The sequence below is a fragment of the Patiria miniata genome, unplaced genomic scaffold, assembly GCF_015706575.1.
Source record: "Patiria miniata isolate m_02_andy unplaced genomic scaffold, ASM1570657v1 HiC_scaffold_29, whole genome shotgun sequence".
Taxonomy (NCBI): domain Eukaryota; kingdom Metazoa; phylum Echinodermata; class Asteroidea; order Valvatida; family Asterinidae; genus Patiria; species Patiria miniata.
The window spans coordinates 15,277,492-15,299,631 of NW_024037068.1; the positions used below are offsets into that span (position 1 = coordinate 15,277,492).

The 22,140-nt window shown below is 41.1% G+C and overlaps 3 protein-coding genes across 3 annotated transcripts; all 3 read left to right on the forward strand.

Annotated features, from left to right (window-relative positions):
- Positions 1-1,354: 1,354 nt before the first annotated feature.
- Positions 1,355-2,894, forward strand: LOC119736101 (alpha-N-acetylgalactosamine-specific lectin-like). The gene has a single exon (XM_038210109.1). It carries the CDS (start codon positions 1,489-1,491, stop codon positions 1,954-1,956), a length of 468 nt encoding a protein of 155 aa, XP_038066037.1. The 5' UTR covers positions 1,355-1,488; the 3' UTR covers positions 1,957-2,894.
- Positions 2,895-10,756: 7,862 nt separating this feature from the next.
- Positions 10,757-11,829, forward strand: LOC119736226 (alpha-N-acetylgalactosamine-specific lectin-like). Its single transcript, XM_038210264.1, has one exon. It carries the CDS (start codon positions 10,820-10,822, stop codon positions 11,321-11,323), a length of 504 nt encoding a protein of 167 aa, XP_038066192.1. The 5' UTR covers positions 10,757-10,819; the 3' UTR covers positions 11,324-11,829.
- A 4,511-nt stretch (positions 11,830-16,340) lies between these two features.
- On the forward strand, positions 16,341-19,546 carry LOC119735204 (E3 ubiquitin-protein ligase TRIM56-like). Its single transcript, XM_038208909.1, has 4 exons — positions 16,341-16,707; positions 16,803-17,405; positions 17,490-17,597; positions 18,930-19,546. The coding sequence occupies exons 1-4, from the start codon at positions 16,341-16,343 to the stop codon at positions 19,544-19,546; spliced, it is 1,695 nt and encodes a 564-aa protein (XP_038064837.1).
- Positions 19,547-22,140: the final 2,594 nt, after the last annotated feature.

The following is a 22,140-nucleotide window of genomic DNA, read 5'->3' on the forward strand; positions in this document are numbered from 1 at the left end:
TGTTATCTTATTAGAGGACAAAAACAACAAAATAACTTCACCACAAACAAAAAGAGAAACAAGAGAAACTAGTAAATGGATACCATGGTCGGGGATCCCGAGATCCCGAGATGTAAGATATTCATTGCACATCACCTCAAACATAATGGGCCTACATGCGCATATATACTGTGTATAATTATGTGTGCATACGTACGTCTTTGAACTTTGAACAGAGGCCTCCATAGTCACATGATGTCCAAACTTTGTCGAATCGGCACTGGTGTCTATAGTTGTTCCCAATCAGCTGAATGGCTATTTCTTTAATCCATGATATAAAAGACATTCCAGAATGAAACTGTATGCAAACAACTACAAAATGAGTGAAAGTCATGAGTTATCATTACTGAGGCAAAACAGCATAGACTACAGTTTGTTGAATATGAATGGAAGTTACTGTCTGTAGGAAGGTAAAAGTACTTTTTATTGATATTTCCTCTGAAGTCAATTGGCAGTTCATTCATCCTTTGTAAACTACAGTCCAGGACCACATGGAGTAGACAAAACGGAAACAAAGCGCAAAATCAAAGCAACATCAAAGCAGAGATATATAAAGTCAACTCCTGAGGGAAAGAACCATACGGGCTGTTGAAAACAGACGGAAATAACAGTCTATAGGTGCATATACAAGTGTTGTGTTTTTATCGACAATTCCTCTGAAGCTAATTGGCAAGTAAAATCCCTTTTGTTACCTAAATCCAGCCACAGCCACTTTCTTTATTCAGGAAACACACACTCGCCAAGGCCGAATTAATGATTTTAATTACCCAAGGCAAAGTGTCAGGTGGACTGATGAAAAGATAACTAACATTACTTTTATAGCACAGATGCAGATTTTTTAATTTCATACCGAATTCGGGGGTGTGGGAATATTCCTGCCGGAAAAAATGCCTTACTCAAGCACCAATAATTACAAGCGCTATATTCTCAATAACGCCATTTGTCGGTCGAGGGCACGATAGAACAAGCCCAAGGATTCGTCAAAGTCGCATGGACTAGAGGCGATTGTTGCACAATTAATTGCCACATCAGCTGAACTATTACATCCGTTCGCTGCGCCTGCGTGTATACAGCCTAGCTTCCAACAGCAGCCAATCACAGAACTCAACGTCACATCTGACGTCAAAGCGGCCTTACAGATTTTAGGCGTGTATTCTTAAATTAATTTTTTGTTTTGTTTTTGTTTTTGCCTTGTTTATTTGTAGATTTTTAGTTTTGTAGTTTTGTACAGCGCTTTGATCTTTGTTAAAAGCGCTTTATAAATGCTCCATTTATATGTTATATTATATATATATTCCAAGACTGCATTCCAACGGGTTGTTCAAAATCAGCAGCATCTCTTCCTGCATCCTCAGTCTGAACCTGCAGATTGGCTTGTGATCTTCGCCGATAAAATAGGCTGACCGATTTTCAACGACATGGCTTATATTCGAATTCTATGTGGCTCTGATGGTTGGTCTCGGAGTAGACATTGCCGCAGCATGTCAACCACAATGCCCCAAGTGTCCACCGATGAGGACTTTCTACAATGGCAACTGCTACCGTTTGTTCGGCATTGGCAAGACCTACGATGAAGCTGAGAAGCACTGCCAGCAGTTCACTCAAGTCGGCCAGGGCCACCTGGCGTCCATAGCCAGCGCCGGCGAGAATAATCTTCTCCTCACGCTGTGGAAGTCGGCCCGTGGAACGACATCAGGCGGCCTGTGGATCGGCTTCAACGACTTGGCAGGGGAAGGGAACTACATCTGGACAGATCGATCAGCGCCCAGCTACACCGGATGGGCCGATGACCAACCCGACAACCACAGTGGTAATGAGCACTGTGTTCACATGCGGGAGGATGGGGACAACGCATGGAATGACATCGAATGCGGCCAATCGTTCTCCTACTTGTGCAAGATGACCACTACTAAATAAATGGGCCACACAATGGACGACCACGGAGATGCGATTTGCCACATTAAACCCGGAGCCCTCATGATTGATACCAAGTCGATGTTATCGGCTATGATCGCCAAACATTATTACTCAACGGACACTCACAAACAGTATCACTTGCAAACTTAATGGTTGATTTTCATTGCGTAGAATGCTGGCCAACTACACGGTGAAAACAAATATCGTTTGCACTTCGCATTTTCGTGGCACAAAGTGTTTAAGAACCTGCATGCTTTCAAGTTTAACATTAAGTACTTAGCTTTTGCTCGTCTAACTAGGTGTCCAGTTTAATAGTGAAAAAAATAGCAAAGATCATAAGCATCCATGAACTAGTCTGCTGGCTTAGGACTATACGTTTAAGTCGCACTCGCCGCACACCCCCCAAAGTTGAAGGAACCAACGAACTGCGTAATTTGGGAATGATTTTCAGAGCTGCAATGCACAACGAAACTTTCCATTCAAAATCAGACTCCATATATTACCGGCTCCAAAATCAGTTGCAAGTTTTTACTCTACTGGACACTGATTATTTTAAGCTCAGTCACTGTGTCATTAGCACAAAATTGCTCTGTTGTCGTTTTAGTGTTCAAATGTGTCATTTTAATTTCATTCTCTTGTCAAATTTTACTTATTGGCTAGGGAGTTGTATTGGTATTTTTTGTGATCTAAGTGAACTAAAACCAGATTACTTACATTATGATGAACTTGATTATAAATACAAATTGATTGAGTGACAAGAACACAAGTCCTGATTGAATTTACATGATGTAGAAAGCTAGCGCTGGATAACCAAGTTGCATTAAAAAAAAATGGAACGAAATGTAAAATCAACTTGTGATTGTTGCTGGAAATGAACAGCCTCACAGCTGTTTCCAATAGATTAGATGGTCTGCAATGGAGATTACAAATAGTTTTATGAATTATATTTAAAAAAAAAAAAAAAAAAAACCCTGTCACTTCACCATCGCGCACCCTTATATTTAAAATAATAATCATCGACACTTGCAACTCTGGATCACCAGAATTGAAATTAGCAACAGATTTCCGTTGCTTAAATGTACCCACCGGCAAATTACCAATGAATTTGATTGAAAACTTTTAGGGGTTGTAGGGTTTTGGTTTGTTTTTGATTAATTATTATATTTGTTGCTGTTATCGCATGTTTGCTCTTATTTTAATTCAATTATCGTAGAATAAAAAAATAAACGCATGAAAATTGTATTGGTTGCAAATCATTTGTGCATTTCGAATGGCAACTATTGTCATTCAGGCAATAATTATCAAAAAGTGTCCTTTGTCGCCTAGGTTAGCTATACAATTGTCATCCTTCTTGGATGACATCGAAAGAATCATTGGATCAACAAATAGCGACACAGTATCATAGCACATTATTGCTAATGGGAACAGTTAACCAAACTTTGTCAACTGCAGAATTTAGGGGTAATCGTGTGTATGGAGTCAGGAGCTGACTTCGGGTGGCTGATTTTCTGGACGGACACTTATTTGGGTTTGGCCACTGATTCCAAAAATTAAAAAACGCTTGTTTGATCCACAAATTATCAGAGAGGTGCAGGGGGGGGGAGGGGGGAGGGGGGGGCCCCGAATAGACAGGGGCTGAAGACATTGAACCGCTCTATCTTTTAATTACCGTACACTGCTGGTCGTGTCTGTCGAAAATTTGCCAATCGATCCCTTTTATGTATTTCACATGAGGAAACAAAAACAACAAAATAACCTCAACACAAACGGTGAGGGAAAGTGAAAGTACAAGGATACCACCACTGGCGGCGATCCTGGGAGAGTGGGGTGGGGTAGCCTCGGGGAGGCAAATGGCGTGTCCCGCCCACAAAAAAAATATATCCAAGTGCGTACGCCTTTTCACTCAATCTACCTCAATTTGCACATTATTATTCCAATATAGCTGTAAGATATTGCTAACAAGTGCAACACCCTTTTGCGGAAATTACACATTATGGGCGTAAATGCCCAGATTATTGATTATTATGTGTCCATACTCACATCACTAAACAGCGCCATCTATAGTGTGGTGGTGTCCATCCCCCAACCCACTTGTTGAACTTTGAGGCTGTTGTTTCCCCTACCGACTGCCCAGTATTGACACACACAAAATCCCTGCAGATGATAAATACACCCGTTTACTGTACATATAACGGTTATTTACGTCGAAATAATGAATGTGGAGTGCATATTGTTATTACATGCTTCTTTCATTTAGAACTGAAATACCAATCCGATTTTAAGTATAGTCGCAGTCCACATTCCTGTTTCGATTGTGTTTACTTCTGTTTTTTTGTTTGGTGGGAGTAAAATGTGCTCGGAGGAATCTACCTTTGTGCTGAACTCGGTCCTGTAATCGTCTGGACCCTGATGAGACAAGGTAAATGAACACTGTGCTTGAAGAGATCTACTTAATAAAAGAGCAGATGGTGAACTTATTGTCTTCTTCGTTTAGGTTTTGTTTTGTTCAGCTTATCCGGCTGTACCTTTTGTTTAGTTAATTGGTTATCACGTGTCTTTGGGTTAACAATCCTGTGTTGTGTTTCGTGAAATGTTGTGCGTCAGTAGGCGACTACCCGACTCCAACTTTCGCCTGGAGATGTAAATGCACAGCAATCAGTTTTCAGCATAGACTACGGTCTGTTGGAACAAAATACAAAAATTCGGTCTGTGGGTAAAGAAATAGGAAACGCTGAACTATACAGAAAATTCCTGAGGCAAAGAACCATACCGACTGTTGAAAACAGACAACAGTAGCAGTTTGTGGGAGCGTAAACAAGTATTGTGTTTTTATCGATAATTCCCCTGAAGCTAATTGGCAGTTCATATCCCTTTTGTAACCTAAGTCCAGCAGCATTCGCAGAAATCACGCACTGCCAAGGCCGAATGAATGATTTTCAGTTCATAAGACACAGTGGCGTTAATCTGTGACGGCGAGTGGGGGGGGGGGATGACCCATCAATGCGCTTATATCAAAACGCCGCATGTTAAGCTTTTGCAGTTTTTCTCCATAATTCAGTGCTATTAAATACATTTTGGTGGTTGAGAAGCTCGATAAATACCTCAAAATCCGCAATTGTTTGGTTTCTCATAAAGAAACTGAAGTGGGAGTGATGATTCAATAGCCCAATCCCCCCCCCCCCCGGGTCAAAAAGTGGATATATACCCCCATCCCCCTGGGATTTACGCCCCTGCTGAGACAAAGAATCAAACAGAGTATTACAGTTATTGCAATGTCCTTGTAACACAGATGCTGTATCTGAATTGAATTCCAAACACAGAATTACAGCAACGGTCAACAACATCAGTACACTAATCTACCGCAAACTGCATTCCTTAACGACATTGGGTCGTATGTATAAAAACTAGCATTTGCTTTTACTACCTAAAGTTAAGCATTTACTTGCATTTGTATGAATAAAAATGAAGCAAACACTTTTACTGGAACTGAAAGCTTTTGCTAAAGCTAAACGTATTTACTTTTGACTTGTTAGCTTTTGCTAGACTAGAAGTGTTTAATTCATTTTGTATGAATAAAAAGGAGTAAATGCTTCAAATTTCAAGTATTTACTTGTCATTTTTCAAGGCTGGGTTGGAGCAACCTTGAAAATATAAAGCAAATACTTCTGCGAAAAAAACTGCTGCATTTATTAATATCAATAACCCAAAATCAACACAAAATGTTAATAAGCTACATATAATACCATACACTGTACTTTGAATACAATTTATGCGAAATTTAAATGTTTTTTTTTTTAATTATTAATTTCATTACTAGAAGAATTGACAATTTGGCAATTTGTTCACTATATGAGAAGTGTTAGTGTAATATTCATTGCGGCATAAAATGATTAAGGATAACTTTTATCCAATGGCACCCTGGGGACTGAACAAAATGAAATCATTGTTTTAGTTTATTAGATCAGCAATCTTTACAAACTATTTTTTTGTTAATACTTCAATAAACAAAACTCCAATTTGTGTATTGAATTTTGGTATAATTTTACCAGCTTTAACACGTGTCTGTGATTTTTTTATTCAATTGTGACGTCTACAGGACACTGTGGACTAATACAAATTTCATGAATGATGAAAGTTCTGTATTCTGCAAATGGCGAGTCACGATTTTTGCTGGATTTGAGGATCAAATAATGTACTTCTACATGTTTATATACTGTATGCATCACCTTGATTTGCACTATTACCCTACGTGTAACCCCCCCCCCCCCCCCGTGTGTGTGTGTGGCAGTTCTTACACACAAAAGATACCCTATTGTTGACAACCATTCGTGCATGAAAATAATCCAACGGTAAGAAGCATTTGCCACCTGTTTTCTTACTAGTAAATGCTAAACAGTAAAGGAAAACTTTTGTTCACACGGAATCAAGCATTTGCTTTTCCTTAATGCTTGAACTCCAAAGTAAATGCTTTTACTTTTTGCTTAAGCTTCCCAGCATTTGCTAGTTTTTATACATATGACCCATTTTTACGCAGCAGTATTTGCTTTATACTTTTAATTTAGCTCCAACCCAGCCTTGAAAAATGACCAGTAAATACTTGACATCTGAAGCATTTACTCATTTTTATTCATACGAAGCGAAGTAAACACATTATTGTCGAGCAAAAGCTAAAATGTAAAAAGGAAATAATTTCACATTTTAACCAATACTTTTTAGTAAAAGCGTTGGCTTCGTTTTTTCCATACAGATGCTAGTAAACGCTTAAACATTTGTACAAAAAACAGATGCTAGTTTTTATTAATACGACCCAATATCTCGATTCAACATCGATCAAACCTGAGCTTCTTATTGTACAGAAGCACATGCTGAAAACAGACACACAATAATCAGCACATTGTGAGGTGGTAAACATTTACATAGGCGGAATTGCACTCAGAAATATGTCAATTTATGCAAATTATGAAAAGGTTTCAGGGCGACGTCACATCCAACCAAATGACCTAATAATTACCAACGACGCGCTGATTGGCCAGAATGCAAATTCATCGCGCGGAATTTTAGTCAGCAATTTATTGCTCTTTACTTTGCGAATTTCAGGTCTTGCCTGTCCACGTTCCCTATGCAAACATATTTGTACCAAACACTAACTAGTCTAGTCGCGAACCCCTGATTGAACGCCATGATCTAGAAAGAATGACGCTATAGAAATGCCGTATTATTGTTATTATTTTTAAACGCATGCACCCCTATTAGGGCGACACTTGTTGCTTAACTTTTCTTTGGGGCGACACACCTGATTAGGTCTACGATTTGGTGTCTTTTGTAGTGTCCCGCTTGAACAGCGTCCATTATTATTATTATAAACGTATTGCAGTTGAACCAAAGGAAGAGTTGAATCCGATTTGGTACAAGGTAACATGCTCTCTAAATGTAAAACAGTGGGGAAAAACACTCGGACTTGTCCCCATATGGCTCTTTAAGAGTGGAAATTAAATACTCTTTTTGAGTGGATTTTCACTAATGGACCACGGTGAAAATTAGCTTTAAAAGATGCAAACTTCACTCTAAAAGACCATTTGAAACGAGCTACCGCCATAAGGCTCTTAAATAGAGTGGAAGTTAATTACCCTTTTAGTGTATTTTTTTTTGTACTACGGGCCATAGTGAAAAAAAACACTCAAAATAACAGCAAACAGTCCACAAAGTATGTGCGCGCGAAATGCCGACGTTGTAGACTCCCTCTCCCACCATGCACGCAAGGCATACGCAAGGGTTCCAATCCCACCCCACCCACCTCCTCCCCGGCACATAATACGCATTCCAGTGTACAATACGTGTAGACATGTAGGCCTATTGTACAGGTACATGTACATTACAAAGTATGCGCTAATTGAAGCAGGCGTTTTATTGGCGACCCGACCAAGAATTGTGGATAGAGGACAGGGTTTAAAAAAATTGGGGGTAGTTTTTGGGTAAAACAATGACGAAGATGTTCAAATGCAACACGAGTATAAAGATTGCGATGACCGTGACACACTGTGAATGAGCAAAACCGCGTTGATTCACATTACATGAAATATGAAACGCGTACCAACATTGCATTTTCTACCGAATGTTACTTCTCCAATTTGGAGAAAAGAAATATTGTCGTTAAATGTAAGCGAAGTCAACTAAAGGTTGTAAAAGATGTTTTGGAGTGATAAAAAATCGACTGTAAAAATAATTACTTTTTACCACAGCTAAAGAGGGGCCCGTATAACTATCGCCTTTTTATCACATCGCGGTCTATAAAGTTTTATGACCTCTCAATTAATTTAAAACACTCCAATTGAAAATATGAGATATGTCATGCGTCCAAAAAAAATTAAGAATGAGAAGTTATTACAAGTATCATTTTTGCAAAAAGGTGGGGTAAAACCACTGATCTCTATATAAAGACTGGATAGCGGATATGCATACAACATTCACACAGTAGACTTTGCATATGGACCAATTCGCCCCCGGTCTCACGAAGATGGCCGCGTATATACGAACGTTCTACGCGTAAATACGCGCGCGTTGTATCAACAGTTGACGCGCATTTTGGTCGTGTACACATATTATGATGTTCTAAAAAGGACACATTTCCGTAGTGATTATTATTTCAAAAACGCCGAAAAAGTGATTTGCGGCATTATAAAAGTAACCACGACGTTAGAAAATTGTAGTAAACCTTGGTCAGTTGGTCAGTGGTGGTGGCCAAAATATAAGTCAAGTGAACCGCGACGTTACAAAAGAAATCATGCTGTCTATAAAAACGACAACTTGTCCTTTGTAGATCACCAGCCGGTCTCACCAATATGGCGTCAAATTCGTACATTGTGCGGCTCTTTATTAGCTATCCAGTCTTTATATAGAGATCAGTGGGTAAAACGGGGGAAATGTATACGTTCTGCTTCCGTATCATGAGTCTTTCAAGCGCGGCTTCCGCGAGCACTCTCCCGCGTCACGTGAGACGAACGCGTAGAGTGATGACGTAATAATACGTTGAATCAATACCAATACGTCATGCGGCAGGAATTTTAAACCTGACAAAACTTTCTTTTGTCTAAATCTGTGTAGTAGATGACAACTTCTGAAACTTGAGGTGGTCATTGAGTAAAAATGAAATTAAAGACCAAGATGTCTCTTACGGTTTTCAAATTGTGTGAACAAACTTAAAGGGCTCGTTAATATTTAAGAAAAAATGTAAAATTGACCGTGTATAGGATTGCACCCATGATCTGCTTAACACATTGGTTGTAAGTAGGTATATCTTTGCGGAGTGTTAAGTAACAGTATGATGGAGCGTAAACAAGTATATACTGTGTTATTATCAAAAATTCTGTTTGCTTAATACCCGAAGCCAGCCTTTCTTTAACAGAGAAAATTCGCATGGCGAAGGCCGAATTAAGCCCGGTTCATACTCGGCGCGAAAGCGAAAGCAAACGCGCGAAATTGTGACGTCGTGGCAAGTATTCGCGAAGTTGAACATTTTTCAACTCGGGCGAATTTCGCAGCGAATGCTTCGTGACGTCAAATTCGCTTCGCATTCGCGTGAAGTATGAACCATGCTTTATACAAAGACGATAGATTTTCAACAATTATTCGAGGCAAAGTATGGCTGGACTATAAAAAAAAAAGATGGCTGTTTAAAAAAAGTCATATAGATTGTGGTATTTGAATTTAATCCCGAGTTTTGGTGCAGGTTAGGCCAAAAAAAAGTCTCCGGTTTCTGGTATGCGCGCGCGTCGCCTTAGCCATGCGCGTCGGCAAAATGAAAACGTTTTTTTTTTCAATGAAAGATGATGTCTCAAAACAGCCAAACTCACTGGTTTGACTAGAATCCTGCTGCTGCACAATTTTAACGTGTTTTTAGATTATGGTCGAGAATAAGCTTTATGTGGCCTCTCTGGACTCCCATATTTGCAAGTTTAGTCGGGCACCATTTGCAGTCTTCAACCGACATTTGAAGCAAAAAAAATTAGGTAAAAAAAAAAAAAGCCGCGTCGCCGCACCACTTTTTGGGCAAGCTCAATACCAGAAACTGGAGACTTTTTTTTTGTCCCAAAGAGACTGCCTTAAGACTGGTTATACTCAGCGCAAACGCGAACGCGAATTTGTGACGTCATGACATGTTTTCGCGCTGCGAATGGGCCGATCCAGTAAGCCCCTCCCACTGCGCACTGGGCAAATTAAAACGTGCTCCTCTCCAATGCCACACTGCATTTTCCTGCCGCGCGCATCATATGCGCGTGCACGCATGTCGGACTTTTGTGCACGCATGTCGGACATAAATCACGGCTGTGATTGGTCAGAATACCATGGGGAGGTGCTTACTGGATCGGTCCATTCGCAAAAAGTTGACCACATTTCAACTCCGGCGAACTTCGCAGCAAATGCGTCATGACGTCAAATTTCGCATCGCATTAGCATGAAGTTTGAACCAGCCTTTACTTTAACACCAAAAAATAATTGCATGCGCCATTTTCTAAAATATGCCATTAGCATATCAAAGGCACAATCTAACAAGCCTAAGGATTGCTCAAAATCAAGAGGCCAAGAGGCGTTTGTTGAATAATTATTTACCATGTCTGCTGTACTATTAAATGCGTTCGCTGCGCCAGCTTGTACGTCACAGACCTGCCTCCAACAGCAGCCAATCACACCACTCTACGTCACGCTTGACGCCTAAACGGCCTGACAGATTTTAAGCGTGTGTACCAAGACTACAATCCAACTGGTTGGTTAAAATCGGCATCATTTCATCTTGTATCCTCAATCTGAAACTGCAGATTGGCTTGTGATACTTACTGATATAATAGGCTGACCGATTGTCAACGGCATGGCGTTCAGGCGAATCTTGTATGTGGTTCTGATGGTTGCTCTCAGCGTAGATATTGTTACAGCAATTAAACCACAATGCTCAAAGTGTCCATCGAAGTGGACTCTCCACAATGGCAACTGCTACCATGTGTTCCTCATTGGCAAGACCTTCGCTGAAGCTGAGAAGCACTGCCAGGAGTTCACTAGAGTCGGTCAGGGTCACCTGGCGTCCATAGGCAGCGCCCTGGAGCATGATCTGCTCTTCGAGATGTGGAAGTCAGTCCGTGGGACAACAAAGGTTGGCATGTGGATCGGCTTAACTGACAAGGCAAAGGAAGGGAAGTTCGTCTGGACGGATGGGTCATCGACCAACTACGCCAAATGGGACAATGGCCAACCCGACAACTACGCTGATCGTGAGCACTGTACTCACATGATGATAGATCGAAGCGATGGCCGTTGGAATGACCTCAATTGCAACCAAGTTTACTCCTACATGTGCAAGATTAGCCCTACGGAGTAAATCGACCCCACAATGGACGACCGCGGAGATGCGTAAGAACATATTTGCAACATCAGACCTGAAGCCCTTATAACGATGCCGAATCGAGGTCATCTGCTATGATCACCAAACAGTCTTACCAAGTTGGACACTAACCAACAGTTTCACTACCAAACTAAACGGGTGAATTTCATTGTGTATATACTGGCCGGTTACATGATAAAAAAGAAATCAAGTGTACTTTCATGGCTTAAACGTTCATGATACTACATGCTTTCAAGTTAAATATTTATGTATTCAGCTTTTGCTCGTTAAAACTGGTGTCCAGTTCATTAGTGAGAACAATTTCAATAAAGCTCAAAAGCACCAGTGACCTTATCTGCTGGTTTAAACGTTTGAGAATGCTGGTTGGTTCTACGTTTAAGCCGTAGTCGTATCTCCACAAACTAAGAAATCCACGAATCGCGTAATTTTGGAGTGTTTCTCAGAACTACAACGCACAAAGAAACGTTTAAATATTTCTGTCGTTTTAAGTTTAATATCTTGTTAATTATTACTTACTGGTCAAGGAAATCTGTTTCTTTTGGTAATTTTAATGATCTGAGAACAAAACAAAATTAGGTGTTCTTACAGTTTGATGGACGTATGGAGAGCACAAATGGTTTCATGAATTTTACAATAAAAAAACACTTTAGTCACTTTAGCTTCATGCACCCTTAAATTTAAAATGAAAATTATCCACAACCATTATTTGAAAGGCGAATAATGGTGTTTAAATCACCGACGATTGGCAGCTTATTCGTTGACTGGTTGGAAGTAAAGTCCTGAAGTGACTTCTAATCAGGTGATCCGAGTTCGATGCCCAGTGAGCATTTTTCACTTCTTCTCATTTTACCTTTTAAATACGTAAAGTGATGAAGGAACATTTCTCACAAGACGTAAAGCCTACCTTGGGTTTGTGTTGTGGAGGACAAGTCATTAAATATGCAATATAATGGCCAATCCGAAGATGGGAAACGGATGTCGTTTAGGGGAAAACAATTTGCTAGCCGAATAACAATTCGCTAGCCCCAATATTTTGTAAAAAGTGCCCATTTTCTAGTTCTCCTTGTTCGTTCACGTTTATTTTCACACCGCGTACTTGCGTAAGAACAAAAATATTTCACGACGCAAAGATTTACTAAATACAGTCGATGGGTTCTACTCTGGTTGGCTGGAATTCTGTCTGATAAGTCCTTCAAGTTAAGCCCAAAAAAGTCATATCCTAAAAGACATTTTGGTCTCCTATTTTAGTTTCAGTTTTCACCCAATGAGTTCCAGTTAGAGTACACTGAGTTCCTAATGTCAACATGACTTTATTTCACATTTTCGGAAGTGAGAGGCCTTTTTCGAGGGTGAACTTAGGCACGAAATGTTGTGGTTAACAGAGCCATGAAATTTGGCGCGGATTGAACGTTATTGAACTAAACCGTGGTTCACTACCGCACAAAAAAAGCAATCAGGTACGTGTTAGTTAAATATGTAAAATGCTTACGTTTCCTTACAAACTTTCTGTTCAATTACGGCTTTAACATTAGAAATTCTTGACTGCTTTGTTGTGGGATATGATATTTCTAACACTTGAGGGGCGAATAGCTGAGGCGAATGCGGCTAGAGGAGGGTAAAAATCGCCACATATAACACATAGGCGTAGCCGACGGGGGGGGGGTTAAGGGGGTATTGAAACAAATATTTTGTAAAGATTGGCCTTTTCCAATCAAAGCCTTTTCTCGCAAGTGTTCCCCCCCCCCAACTGTTTTAAAGAGAGCCTTTTTTTTACACAAGTGCCCTTTTTAACTAGCGGTTGTAACGAGTGCCTTTTGGGGGATTTCGTGCTTGTGCCGCCCTGAAAAACATAAATTGTCCGAAAGTGTGTACGTTCGTCCTGTTTGAACAGCGCCCTCATTGAAAGATGTTAACCCCCACCTCCTATTTGATTTAACGGAGGCAAAGTGTCCGGAGAAAAAAACCTGTCTACATTTCAGCACGGATGTGCGAGTGCCCTTTTCAAGAACTGTTTACCCCCCACCATAAACATGACCTTGCTGCGCCTATGTAACACCATTGCAGTCGGTGGTTGTTTTGCGATATCTCGCCAACAAGCCAGTACTCTGCAAGAAATGACTTAAATCACTGTAGTGACACCCTTTGCTTTAACTGCGGGCTTTCCTGCCGGACACGAGACTGATCGGTTGCAGCTGCTGTTCTCAATTGCTGTTCTCAATCAACAGCGAGTTCATAGGTCTAGCCAGTGCCGGTACCTGGCCGCGTGTGTCTAATAATTAAGACGCCTGTGTAGTGTTTTGGTCAAACTGAGGGCGCACTTCCAACTCGTTTTTCTTGTTGTGCATGGTCTCGCAAAGTGCACTGAAACGGTACAATGTTTGTGAGGGGTGTTAAGTCAGCGAACTTTTGTAGGATTAGAGGTCCAAAGATTCACGGTAAATTCACAAGTACCACTTGAATACAGCGCAGTGAGATAAAGGTGATCAACAGTTATCATGTTTGGACCAGGATATCTTGGCTGCTGGCAGTTTGTTCAAATTTGCCCTGACTGAAACATCTAAGTTGTACACCATCAATAGAGACGACAAGTACATGTTATCAGTTAAAGGTAAGAATATTGTTCGGTATTTCATTGGTTAAACATTTCCGATACAAAACACATGTGCTGCCAGTGTGACAGATATCATTTTTAAAAGGCTATGAATAGATTGAATTCACACTGGTATTAAATTCGCACTGGTATTGTAAGCAGACAGGCTTTTATAATGCAATACTTCAATTTGCATTGAATTCAACACATAAACGTTTTAAACAGCAATTCGATATTTTGAAAATATTATATTAAAATGAGATTCAGTATTCGACGTCTTGCTACGTTCCATTGATCTGAAGGAATAGTTCACAATTTAATCACGCGTTTCTCCCCTTTTAAACCAAGTCTTGTCGAGTCGTCCAAGAAAAGATTGATATTAAGACAAAGATGATATAATTAATAATTAAATATCTACATATAATTAATTATTTAATCGGTATCGGCCTAACGGCCAGTAAGGAAATTAAAAGGAACACTTATAATATGTTTCCCAGCCTTTCTTTTACAATGAGAAGCGCAGGTGTCACAACTTTTTCTATGTTAACCCAACGGTCTGTCAGTTTTTAACTTGCAATCAAGTTATTGAATTTTTAAATGGTATCAACCTAAAAATAAAACAACTGTACAGACTGAACCCTCTAATAAAAACAAAATGAAACAAGAGACTAATGATTCGGAGTGAAAATCGCTTAAATATTTAGAGAACAACATTTTCTTGTAAAAATCAATCGGTGAATTTCATAACGTCCGGTTTCCAGTTTTAGTACGTGAGAGGGTATTTTCACAGGAATATTTTCACAGGGAAAATCAAGAGAAAGAGTTCAAACTGAAGTAGTTCTGAGCCGATAAATTAACGATTCACATTCTTACGAGATCGCACCCTCACAGCCCATACGAGATAAATAGCACCGAACTTGTAAACAAGGTAAAAACTCTTTCCGTGGTATTAAAATCAAAAAGTAACCAATCAAAATTAAACAAAGCAAAAAAGGAAAGGCTTCAAAAGTTTTCAAATGTTGTTCAGTATCTCAGCATGCTGTGAAAAACTGAACAGTCCCTTAAAATCTTACCAAAGTACATATAGACGACCCATTTTCATATTTTATAAACTGATAAAGGTAGGTTCAAAATACTCATTCAAGTGCATCCAGATGGCTAAGTAAATATAACGACATGATATGACGTTATTACTCAGGGCTTATCATAATTATTCCAGCACCGGTTTGTACCGTTTTGTGGGCGTAACTCCTTGAGTTATTTTTAACATCGAATTACTAAAGCTATCACTCAACTGTTAGCAGTTTTTGAACACATTGGTATCGTTCAACCCGTGTCGGACTGAACGAAACCGACATGAACCAAACCGAACCTCACTCTAACAAAACCGCCCCACACGAACCAAATCCTAAACCACCCGATTTAAGCCCGACCCAGCCCACACCAACCCACCCCAGCCTAATCCATCCCATCCCAACCCACCCCAGCCCAAACCAATAGCAGCATTTGGGGTTTATGGGATACCACTATTGTTCGACCCCAGTTCCCTTCTTTTGTTCTCCTTTGTCCCCTTAGAAATCTCAAAACGTACAGCGTTACGGCTATGGGGTACTTCAATTTCTAAAGACAGACTTGCGGGGTACCATTGTCCCTATTGTTACCCTTTGTTCCCGGTACCCCATAAGTGCCAATATGTAAGCGTATCCGAGCCTAACCGGTTGGATACAAGATATTTTGTGGGCAATATTTAACCATAGGGCCCAAGTGACGTTGCAAGGTGATTTTTTTTATTTAGGGTATACGTGCAAAAAAGGCATGCGCCCATCCGTGCTGAAGGTTAGACAGTAATTTTTTTTTTACCGGTCACCCCGGCCTCGGTAAAATAAAAACGCACGCTATTGTAAGCGGACGATCATAGGCAAAAGGTGGACAAAAGGTGGCGCTTTTCATGGCGGCACAATGGCAGACGTTCGCGCGTCGTTCCAAAAAGGACACTCATTCAAAAAGGCGCTTGTAAAAAAGAGCCCTTGTGGGAATAAAAAGCCAACCGATCCCGTTAGCTCGGTGGTCGAGTGGTAAGACATCTGCACTAGAAAGCAGGAGGTCGTGGGTTCGAGTCCCACCCAAGTGATATTTCCAACTTTCACTCGGGAGGTAACACACTGAGTATACAGTGTTTAAACGTCGGTGAAGGGCAAAACCTAATTTGATTTATATCACCCCGATGCTAAATTCCATCTTAAAATAAAAGGGCACTTGTTACAAAATATTTGGGAATAAATACCCCGTCCACCTCCAACCCCAACCCCTCCACTTCCCCGCTTGCTACGCCACTGGGGCTTACTCTTGAAAGTGACTTGCACCTGATTTTCACAAATTCATCCTTGCGTTTTTCGATCACAGATGGCTACTGGGTCATCAGTACGTTCTACATTGGAACAGATAAGCGGAAAGCATCTTGAGTGCACTATCTGCCAAGAAAAACACAAACTGCCCAAAGTACTGGACTGTCAGCACAGCTTCTGCGAGGAGTGTCTGCTGACTTATCATAATGGCAGATATAACGCCGAACCAAATATCCCTTGTCCACTGTGTCGTCAGGAGACGGTACTTCCTGTGTCTGGCGTAAAAGGCCTCAAGACCAATTTCCATTTGGCTGGACTTATTGAGGAATTTAAATTACAGGAAAAGGTAGCATGCTCAGCTGAAGCAAAGTTGCTCTGTCAGGTGTGTGATAAGGGGAACGAAGCCAAGGATCGCTGCTTGGATTGTGAGATGAATATCTGCATGGATTGCTTTAAGACACACAAGCAATTTCCAGGATTAGCAAATCACAAAATAGCAAGTTTTGAAAACATTCGTCAGGGAAAGTGAGCATGACTAAACAACCGGACGAGTATACATGCCACAAACACAAGCAGAGCTTGAAACAGTTTTACTGCAAGACATGCGATGAGCTGATCTGCCAGGCATGTACTGTCATAGATCACTCCAAACCAAATCATGACATCATTGAAACTGGAAATGCTTCGAGAGAATACAGAGAGTCATTGAAGAATGACTTTTCTGCTTTGGGTAGAATCATACAAAGGCTTGGGTTGTCTCTGCAGGACACAATTGAAGCCAAGAAAGTGGTCAAGGACAAAACGGCAAAGTCTCGAAAGGAAGTTCAGCACAGAGCTGTTGAGGTCATAGCAAAGGTCAAAGCTGAAGAGAAACGACTCCTCAATGAGATCACAACCCAGGAACAAGAGCAAAACAAGCGATTGGATGAGCACGAGAAGACACTGAGTACCATGCTGCAGAGAAAGGAACATTCTCTGCAGACAAGTCAAGCAGTGACGAGAAACGCATCAGACTTGGATTTTCTTTCCCTATATCCCGTAATCAAGAAAGACATGGACAAACTCAGAGGTCAACCGACTCCCAAGATGGTAGGGTTGAAGTCGCATCCCGTGTTCGTCCAGAGTAAGAAATCTGATATCAATTTGGGAAAATTGATGATGGAAGAAACATGGGAGATGTGTCAATCTTTTGGATAACAAGGTAAAGGTAAAGATGAGTTTCAATCAGCCAGAGGCATTGCTGCTGCTGCTGAACCTGACGAGATTGCTGTGACTGACTGGAAGAACGAGCGAGTAATCATCTGTGACGAACAGGGTAAAACCAAGGGCTCCATTTCCGTTATTTCAGGTAATTTGTTCGACTTAAACACATTTCATTTCAAGGAGATGCCTCGTTCTACATATACTATATGTGCATGCATGCATGTATATAAATATACTATATTTATGTAAAGTATAAGCATTGCGTCAACATAAGGAATTACTCAGTATACAAATAATAATGTGTGAAACGCGCACTGAGTATAATATACGCTCATAAAAAAAAAATGCATTCAACAATATTTCTTTTGGGAGGATCATTTTTCCTTTACATTTTTCTGAACACCAACTGATTTCAACAGTGAACGTAGAATGACTGCTGTGGATCGATAAAAAAAAATATTTTTGTCCATTTCCATTTTTTGTTCTTTTGAGTTGGACCCCTTTTCAGCTCCACAATACGTCGTGTCCTTGCAACAAGGTCGCTTCTCAACATGGGCCGTACATGAAACGCGAGCTTCAGAATGTCAAAATGCCTCATCTCACTCGTATGGACACACAAAGTCAATGGACGTCGAGACACGACCTTGTTGCACCACGGATCCTACACATAAGGATGAACGACTGTTCTGAACCCTTGTACAACATGCAACGAGCGCACTTGCCTAAATTGGTTGGACGCGTGATAACGTGCATTAATAAATGTACCCGTTGGCATGTTAATCGCGAATTTTCCAGAATAGTCATTTTGTCGAGGTTTTTTTTCATGACGATTAAAACTGAAATATTCATAAGCTGTAAGCAAAACCACTCTTTATGTATACTTGTTCCACAATTGTTAACATTTAATTACTTCAGGATATAACAGACGGTATTGTGCAGTTTTTGTCGTCATAGATGAAGTGTTTACACGGGAAATAAACGTCAAATGTGACACCTTTTCCAAGGAGAACACCGTTTACCCGAAATATAATTTTTGATAAGGCTTTCATTAAAACTTTTAGAGAGATGAACCGATGAAACAAATGCAACATTTCATAGTTCATTTTAAAGCTAAAGATATTGTGCTATAAAATTCAATAATAGAGGCCAAAAACGTAGGGTCATGAATATTCAAAAATATAATTAGCTGGCTTGACAGACTTTGACATCAGATCGGGTGCAGAGCCCGGCAAATCTGAAAGCCGCTCCGCGCAGGGGTCTTTGGAAACAAGTATTTGTGGTTATCCCACCTGTATGGGGCGTTATCACGCGTCTAACCAGGAGTTGGGCCGAGTCGTTAATAATCCTGGTGTATAGGATCCGTGGTTGCACGGAGCGTATTCGCGCGAGATACGACTTCTTGCAGGATGGAGTGACGACCTTGTTGCACTGACTTTTTTTTTAGCTGACGTTACGACTGTGCCGGATGGATGGATGGTTGCGAGTCTACGAGTTGTTCAGGTGTACAAACGAGACAGGACACTAGCCTATAAGTTCAAAACAGCATCTGAAAGTGAGGTTGGCGAGACAAAAATTCAAAGTATAGTAGTCATGAACAATGGCAACATCATAGCGGGGGATACCAAGAGGAAGGTTTTGACTGTACATCAGCCGGGTAAAAAAGGCAAACTCATACGCACCATACCATTGAGGATCCGACCTGACTTCTTGGCTGTACTGAACAATGATTGGATTGCAATCAGTGACTGCGAAGAGGGACTAGCGGGCATAATGGATATTTCCCATAACAAAGCTACTACAGTCGCCTACGTGCAACCAACCATAGTCGGTAAACCAGTGAAACACTGCGCGGGTATATGCAGCAATAGCTCGGGTATCTACATTGCAGTGGACACAGGGTACGTCAACACCGGTCACATTCACCATTATGACAGCACATGTCAGTTTGTCAGCTGTGTGGTGCAAGGTCTGTACAACCCCTTAGGAATCACATTCAAAGCTGATGGGCAGCAGCTGGCAGTGGCTGACCAGTACTCGGTAAAGATATATCACAAGGTGTAATGTCATTCAGCATGATGCTGACTAACTTGTCACCTCCTAGCTCCGAACAAACCGATGAAGGAGTCCTATATGATTTTACCAGTCGGCCCAATTTTTCAATACTTTCCTCCAGTCAAATCCCTATCAATCTCTTCATAATGTGGGCCTGATAGTTGTCATAGCCCATCATGTATATACAGCAGCGTATCCAGCGTTTGATGTCAGAGGGGGGGGGGGTGTCACAGATGACGAATTTTGTTTGTAATAATCTTATGGGTTAATTTCAGTTAAAGTGGTATTTGGAAATTATTATTGTATAAGACGATTTGTGATAATTGTATAATTCTGGTGGTTATGATTGTATAAAACATCCCGGTGTATATTGAGCAATATTCGGAAATCCAAAATTGGTTTAAGTGAAACGCGAAACTAAAGGTATGAGTTGCCACTTTAAACCAGGGGTATTCGGATAAAACGTATTTTGTTAAAGTTTCACACCTGACAGAGTTTTAGACATACTAGTACGGCCGTCGTGCCCATGTCCCGTATTTGGGTTAAATATGCAAATAGTTCAAGCGTAAATTGCCACGCAGACTACCATGCACGTATTGTGCTGTATGGGATTGGTCGCCCAGTACCCATGCATGGGTGCGGCACATTCCAATTAAATGTTTGTGGGTGTATAAAAGCAAGGTGTAGGGAGTGGCACGTCACTTAGTGGCAAGCAACTCAGCTCGAAGTCTCTTAGGGCACAGAGGCCCTTTTTGAATTGGATCTCCAGTTCTGGGGAAAGCCGACGGAAGTTTATGTTGCCGGCCGATGCCGATGATTGAGGATACCCGTTGGGCTGTGGGTTTTCCGAGGGAGCTCGTAATGCCACCTAGTCACAAGCCTTAAAAGCCAGATTTATTCTGTAAGTTGTGATTTATTTAATTTAAAATCATCATTGAACACTTGTGAAATTTTGCGTGGTTACCACTGAACTGTTTCAGGTTTACTCAGCCTGCATGCACATAAAAACCTATTGATTTGGTTTTTATGTCAAAGATGTCTTTTCGCTAGAATTGTGAGGGTTTCTTTGTGTTAAGATAATTTATAAAATTGCGGTTTTCTTACACTAAAGTGAACTGTATTTGTACGAGTGTATTTATTAGCATAAACACATTAAATTTCAGGGTTTTTTTCGGTTGGGATCGGGACACCGTGATTCTAAGCCGGAAGTGCTGTGCCGACCGCCGTCCAAGCATGCATCAGTGGACCTGACGTCACCCGCTGGAAGCCGCCGATGCTCCCGTGTGCTGCTGTCTCCGTTCCCCTTGTCTGTCCCGGTGTCACGGTCTCACTTCTCCGGCGTGCTGGATTCTCCGGGTGAATGCGGCGGATAATTGAGCACGTTACAGTGCACGTTACATGAGCTCGATACATGTTCATGTGTCCGTTGTGCTTACTTTTCCTCGGGCGGTGCTATGGAGTCTATCAAGTCCACCCAAGAATGTGTTATGTAACACTTCCTGTGGGTCAAGCTTAGAGAGGACTGGAGTATTTTGCCTCCATGGTCTTGCAACAGCGTGGGTGTGTACGTGTATGGAAGAATAATTAAGAACGAACTCCTTAGTCTGTTCATGGCTCCTTGGTCTGTGAAAGGTCTGTGTTCCTTGCTCGTTCGTGGTTGTCTTTATTTTTGCAACCAGCCATGTGTATCCTTCACATCTTTACATGTACAGTGTATTGGGAGTTCCGCGCGCCACGAAAATTCTGGATTCGACTGGTACCTTGTAACGTATACATTTGTACATACAAATATCCAAAGACCTCACGTGCACCCGTACAACCCTAACGGGACTCAGTACACAATAAAGTTGGCGAAATGTACACTACTGCGCAACTTGCGCATGCGTGTTTAGGCGAAATTTCCCTCTGCGGAGAAGCTAGCACGCCGGAGAAGTGAGACCGTGACACCGGTACCGCGATGGAGTTGGTGATGGGTATTTTATTTATATTGTATTAATTCTTGATGTGTAATGTAAGTTGAAACTATAGTAAGTTAATTGTTAGTTTTGTTTATTTAAGTTTGGTTTATTGGAATTAAATGTTTTGAATTCGTTATAACTTGGTCGTGTCTTGCTTTCCTTTGTCGGTGTTGTACATTTCTGAGGTTTTCCTTAACTGTATCCTTTCGCATCGTCCCGATCATGGCGGACCTTGTGACTGCACATCCGCGCCGAAACGTAGACATGGTTTTTTTTCTCCGGACTCTTGCCCTCCGTAAAATCAAAAAGCGGGGGGGGGGGGGGGGGGGGGGCGCTGGTACCCATCTTCCAAATGGGGGCGCTCTTCAAAACTGACCATTATTATGTATACTATATTATTATATGGACAATTTCACGGAGCATTGTAATGGTTGTTGAGCGGGTTTTCTTTGGTGGTATTGATGTCAGAAGAACTCTATAAACACTTCAAATCATTGCTGACAAAAAAAATTGTCAAACAAATCCGCCGGGGGGGGGGCAAAGTGCCCCCCCCCCCCTAACGCAAACCCCGCGGCCTTTATCGAATGGTTTAACGATTATGTCTCCTCTTTGCTTTAGGCCGATCAGAGCGATGCGGTCCGCTTT